The 6481-nt window shown below is 43.0% G+C and overlaps 1 protein-coding gene across 1 annotated transcript; it reads right to left on the bottom strand.

Moving 5' to 3' along the window:
• Positions 1-387: 387 nt before the first annotated feature.
• On the bottom strand, positions 388-6210 carry MIXL1 (Mix paired-like homeobox). Its single transcript, XM_044003180.1, has 2 exons — positions 5779-6210; positions 388-693 (listed from the first exon to the last, which is right to left on the bottom strand). Exons 1-2 carry the CDS (start codon positions 6208-6210, stop codon positions 388-390), a joined length of 738 nt encoding a protein of 245 aa, XP_043859115.1.
• Between the last annotated feature and the right edge of the window lie 271 nt (positions 6211-6481).

Genomic DNA, 6481 nt, shown 5'->3' with positions numbered 1-6481 from the left:
AAGTCCTAATATATAGAAAAACATGAAGACATGATTAAGAATTGATAGTTGAGGGGCAGCTAGGTGGCACAGTGGATAGAGCACCAACCCTGGATTCAGGAGGTCCTGAGTTCAAATTTGACCTCAGACACTTGACAGTTACTAGCTGTGTGACCCTAGGCAAGTCACTTAACCCCAATTGCCTCACCAAAAAAAAAAAAAAGTTGATAGTTGAGAAGAGACAGAACCAAGAGCACTAGTTCGAACTAAAAACTAAGACATAAGCCCAGTGGCTTTAACGTATAGGCAAGAAAGAATAGGTGAAACTTTTGATAGGTCTCTTGATCCATGGCTGTAGTCCATTGTACCTGTCTGAGATCATAGGCCAAGATTTTCCTGGTATCTTGGTCAAGAGTTGCTGAAGGTAGATAAAATACGCTCCTCCCATAAGTCCAGCTTTGAACCAGTGTTTTCAGATATAGGAGAAAAGGTTCCAAAACTTTGTCCTTGACTATTGGGGGCAGAGAGCCCAACTCCACCCCTGCTTGGATCAGCCAGGCAGTTCACATCTACCTCAAGAGGTAGCAAGGGAACCAAATGCTCCCCTTCACTTCCAAGAGGAGGGTGGTTGAGGAAAAGCTCTGGTCCTGCTGAGGGATTATAGGATTTCCCTCTCTGCCGACGGGATTTGGCACGTCTGTTCTGGAACCAGACCTAGAAGAAGATGAAGAAAAATTTGCATTTGATCCAAGTTTTTACTACTACTGTGTGATGATCAAAACTCAATAAATAAAGTCAATGGAAAGAACTGGGTACCCATCAGCTGACTGGGGATGTCACAACTATATTCTGCTTCAGTTTCTTCAACTGCCAGTTAAGTGTAATACCTGTATTTCTGTATCTTACAGCAGTATTCTGAGCATAAGGTGAGAGATCATTTATGCAAAAAGTACTTTTGTAGAGGTAAAATTGTGTCACATTTTTCAGAAGGTGCTTTTACAATTAAAGCTAACATCAAACTTTTCCCCAAAAGCTTTTTATATACAAATACAATAAACATACTATCACAGCATCTGAAAAGACAACATCTGCCCTGGGTTCTCTTCTCATTTGCCCTTTTTATCATCTCTCTCTTTTGGAGATGCCATTTCTTGACAAGGTTCAGTTATCACTGATACGCAAATGACCCCCCAAAACTATTATCTCCCTCCTTAAACTCTGTCCAGAACTCCAGTTGTAGCATTTCCAGCTGCCTGTTAAAAGTTTCCCCCTAGTTGTCCATCCAATACCTTAAACTTAATGCATAAAAAAAATTACCTTCCCCCAAACCTTCCCGTCCTCTTCTTCCTCCTGTTTGTCTTACTCTTCCCTCCTCTTCTTCCTCCTCCTTTTTTATTTCTCCTGCTCTTGCTTCTCCTCTTCCTTTTCCATTTCCTCCTCTTCCATATCCTCCTCCTGTTCTTCCTCCTTTTCCCCTTCCTGCTCTTCCTCTTCTTCCTCTTCCCCATACTATTTGTATTGATACCACCTGTGGCCAATCACCTGAGTTCACATCTTAAGATCTCTTTGGCTTCTCCCTCTTTACAGCCCATACCCATTTAAAGTGGTGAGGCCTTAGCTTCTAGATCCTGCTTCCCGAAATATCTTCCCCACCCTTGCACTTCCTACCACAAGCACCCTTAGGGTTCAGAACTTCCCATCATCTCTGGCCTAACTATTTGTCTTGCCTCCAGCCTATTCCTGATCCAGTCCATCCTTTACATTGTTGATGCCCCAATGAACCTTCCCAATGCATGATTCTAGTCCTGTCACTCAAAAACCTCTATTGATTCCCAACTGCCTACCAAATTAAGTATAAATTCAGCCTGGCACTCAAAACCCTTTATGATCCAGCTCTTTCTAAAATCTATTCCGACCTTATTTCATACAGTTCTCTTGCCTACACACATACTCCATACTCCAACCAAAATATACCATTTCTTCTCCTTCTATCACACTCCCTATTCTTATCCTATAATCTTTCCTTGTCCAGTCTACTCTGTATTTTAGTTTTCCTTCTTTAATTGGATTCCCTTCACTCCTTTAAGGTTCCAAATAGAATGCTATCTCCCCCATTAGGTAAGGTCTTTCTGACTCCTTTGAAAATACAATGTGGTCATATCTACTTTTTTCTCTCAACCAAGTCACGATGTGTAATTTATACATAATAGCCACTTGTTTCCTTAATTTTTTATTTATTATTTTATTTCCCCCCAATTACATGTAAAAACAATTTTTAACATTTGTCTTTAAAACTTGGATTTTCAAATTCTGTCCCTTCCTCCTCCCCACCCCCATTGAGAAGACAAGCAATTCAATGTAGCATATTCATATGTTGTCATGCAAAACATTTCCATATTAGTCATGTGAAAGAAAGCATAGACAAAAAAAATCACGAAAAATAAGATTTTTAAAAATATGGCTTCAATTTGTACTCAGAAATCATCAGTTCTTTCTCTGGAGATGGATGGCATTTTTCATCACATGTTCAGAGTTGTCTTGAATCATTGTATTGCTGAGAAAAGCCAAGTCACTCACAGCTCATCATCTTACAATATTGCTATTACTTTGTACACAGTACATTTCACTTTGCATCAGCTCATGTAAGTCCAAGTTTTTATGAGAGTATCCTCATCATTTCTCATAGCACAATAGTATTTCAACATAATCACACATCACATTTGTTCAGCCATTCCCCAAGTGATGAGCAGCCCCTCAATTTCCAATTCTTTGCCACCAGAAAAGAGCTTCTATAAATATTTTTGTACATATAGGTCCTTTTCCTTTTTTTTTAATCTCTTTTTGGATACGGACCTAGTAATGGTTTAATAGACACTTAATAACTATTTTTTCTTTAATGGAAATATTGGGTGTCTAAAGGTGTCTGCTATGGCAAGAGTTCATTGGCATACATGTTCCCCAAGTTCCCATGCCACCTTCCCCCAGCCACACACACAAAACCACTAAAAACACAGGAACAATTTTGTCTTTGTAATAACCTTTCTTTTTTTTTTTTTTTGGCAGGGCAATGGGGGTTAAGTGACTTGCCCAGGGTCACACAGCTAGTAAGTGTCATGTCTGAGGCCAGATTTGAACTCAGGTACTCCTGAATCCAGGGCCAGTGCTTAATCCACTGCACCACCTAGCCACCCCTAATAACCTTATTTCTAATTGCAGTTCACGGCACATATTAAGCGCTGAAAAATATCTTAGACCGAATTGACTTTGTCTTGAGATCTTAGTTACTTCAAATGGGTAAATAGAAAAATTACACATAGTAGAAATGTTTGTTCAATTGAATTTAGTTAACTGAGAAAAAATATGATAGGCCCTAATCACAAAGGGGCATTTTATAAATTAGCTCACATTTCTATAGCGCTGTAAGGTTCTTGCCATACAAGAACACTATAAAGAAAATAATACAGATACTATGTTTTTTATTTTACTGATAAGGAAGCTAAGGCTCAGAGCATTATGTATAATATAGGTATTAACTTTATACTTAATAATAGCATTTATATAGTACCTTAAGGTTTGCAAAGCAGTGTACATGTATCTGATTCTCATTTTCTGCTACATAATATTTTACATATTAGCCTAGTAAATATATGTATATGTATTTATTAACTTTATACTTATGCTTTAAAAATATATACTTTTCCCATTAGAATGTTAGTTCATTACAAATAGAGATTGTTTCATTCTCAGCACAGACATAAGTAAGTGTTTTAAAAATACTTAATTGATTGATTGGCATTAAATGACTTGCCTGTGGTCACCTAACCAGTCTCTTTGACTCCAGATGAATTTCAGTGATTTTTCCATTATACCCCACTTAGCACTTCCCCATTTGAGATAGCCCGGGAACTAACTAGAAGTACCCAAATGCCCTATTCTTACACACATTTGTATGGACCCCCCAGCCTGGAAATCTCTCCCAAAGCCCTGGAGTTTACACCAAACCATTACATTCTGAAGAACCAGAACCAGACACTCAGTTGTGTACAATGGGAGGTCTTTCTGGGGCAATTTTCCCAACCTTTTTCCTGCGAATTTTTAACAAGTGTGTCCAAGCTAACTTTCCAGTCCGGTTGCACATTGCTCCCCTCTCCTCACACTGGGTGTACACAGAAAAATTGGCCTTTTATTTCTCAAATAGGAGGCAATAGAGATTGCTAGTGACACAGTGGAGAGTAGTACTTGCCTTGGAGTCAGGAAGACCGGAGCTTAAATTCAGGCTTAGACATTTACTAGCTGTGTGACCCTGGGCAAAGTCATTTAACTCCTGTCTGTGTCAGTTTCCTTAACTGTAAAATGGGAATCGTGATAGCACCTACCTTGCATGATTGTAAGGATCAAATGGGATATTTGTCAAATGCCTGGCACATACTAAGTGCTATATAAAGGCCTGTTCTCTTTTCCTTTATTCCCCACTCCCCTTCAAATAGTGTATTTTATTTTTCACTTTCCCATCTTTGCACTCCTTCCTCACCCATCTCTCAACAAACCTGGTTTCCTTCACAGCTTAGCTCAGATTTCACCTTACAGGAGGTTCTTTCTGAACCTTCTCTTCAAAAATCACTTTTTATCTATTTTGTATAAACCTGCATGTATGCCTTAGTCCTTTTGGCATTCCCTATCTGCACCATAAACTCCTTGAGGGCAGAAACTGGTTTTTCTTTTGGTTTTTTTGTCCCCAAAGCTTAGTACAAGTAGGCCCTTCATAAGTGCTTATTTCATTGATCACAAGTGGGCATCGGCTACTAGAACTTTCTTAACCTCTTTTCTCTGTCCTAAAGAAGTATCAGAATTTAAGAATACCTTTAAGGACCAAGCAAATTTCCACATTTATTGATGGTCTTGACCCTTCTTGTGTTACTAACAAAGGTACTGATCCCTCCGAGAGAAACCGTCTTATACCTCTTCTAACATCAGGAGAACCCTGACCCTCACTCACCACAAGCTCTTAGGTCAGTGGTAGACATAAAGCAGGCACTTAAAGGCCTGCGGATTGATAGAAGTGATTTAAATAAAATTCAGTTCGATTCAACAGACATTAAGGTGTGAGAGGCTGCCTGGCATAGTGAATCTGACACCTAGAGTGAACATAGGCAAATCACTGGACCTTTTTGTGTCTGCACAATCATCTAATCATTTATGAATAACACTAACGCCAGGCACCTAGGGGTTACAGATACCCAATATCTCTGGTGCTTACTCTCTCAGTGCACAGGGCAAGTCAATTCACTGGGCCTCAGTTTCTTCATGTGTAAAACGAAGGGTGCACTAGGTAGCTTCTGAGGGCCTTTCCTGCCCTTCATCTACGAGCCTAGAAAGTTACAGGAGGGGTCCCTGATTTGCATTGGTGGAGTTAGTGTTCTCTGCGGGAATTCCCTCACGCTGATGAAATCACCGGTTTTGAACCAACTTCTTCCTTCCGCCCCCACCCTCCAAAAAAAAAAAAAAGACAAGTTACTACGCTAGGAACTGAGGATACAAAAATAGATACAGTTCCTGCTTTCAAGATGTTTTCACTCTAAGGGAAGCAGAGGAATAGATATATCCAGACAGAGATAATTGGGATACAGGAGAGAAATGTGCGAAGAGGAGTTTGAGGCAGGAAAGAACTTTGGCATAGTGGGGGTGGAGGGCAGGCAGAAGCTTCTAGGAGCTTGTAGCACCCTCCCCTTCCCTCAAGCGCCCTCTCCTCCCCACCTGCCCCGCCCCAGCCCTCCCTTGCTCCGCCGAGCTCATCATCACCTGGATTCTGGATTCAGGAAGCCTGGTGAGGGCGGCCAGGCGTTCCCGCAAGGTGATGTCCGGGTACATGGTCCGTCGAAACACCAATTCCAGCAGCTGCAGCTGCTCGGGACTGAAGGACGTTCTCTTTCTGCGCTGCGACCCCGACCCCGACCCTGACGGGGCTGGCTGACCTTTGAGCTGCGGCCCTGGAGGTGCCAGGCTGACTGGAAGCAGTGAGGCTGGCCCGGGCCCAGACCCCGGGTAGCCCTCATAGGCAGCCGCCGCCGCCGAGGGTCGCAGGTCTGGGCCGGAGCCCGAGGGGGGCGGCTGGCAGGGGGTGTCCCCAGGGCTTGGGGGAGGGAGGTAAGCACTCCCGGGATAGCTGGGCAGGTAAGGAGGATACTGGGGGCTCTCCCCAAACTGGAGCTGGTTGGGTGCCGTTGTTGCCATCGTGGTATAGACGGGGTGGTCATCCTGCCAGCTGCTCGGGGACCCCTTCACTATTATACCGTTCCCAGGGCCGAGGGCGGGGCGGGAGGGTACAGGAGAGGGAAGATCAAAGGCCAGGGTGGGAAAACCAGGGCCCCCGGGCCCCGGCCCCGCTAGACACCGGTGGGTGATAATCGCTTCCGTAGGCGGGGCTTGGTCTGCAAGGCCAGGGAGGAATGGAGGGGGAGGCGTGAACTTGGGGCCCCCCAGCCTCCTACTGTGGACAGTTCCT

Source organism: Dromiciops gliroides, chromosome 4 (assembly GCF_019393635.1).
Source record: "Dromiciops gliroides isolate mDroGli1 chromosome 4, mDroGli1.pri, whole genome shotgun sequence".
Taxonomy (NCBI): Eukaryota; Metazoa; Chordata; class Mammalia; order Microbiotheria; family Microbiotheriidae; genus Dromiciops; species Dromiciops gliroides.
Note: the sequence above shows the minus strand (reverse complement) of the source record. Positions and strands in the feature narration are given on the sequence as shown.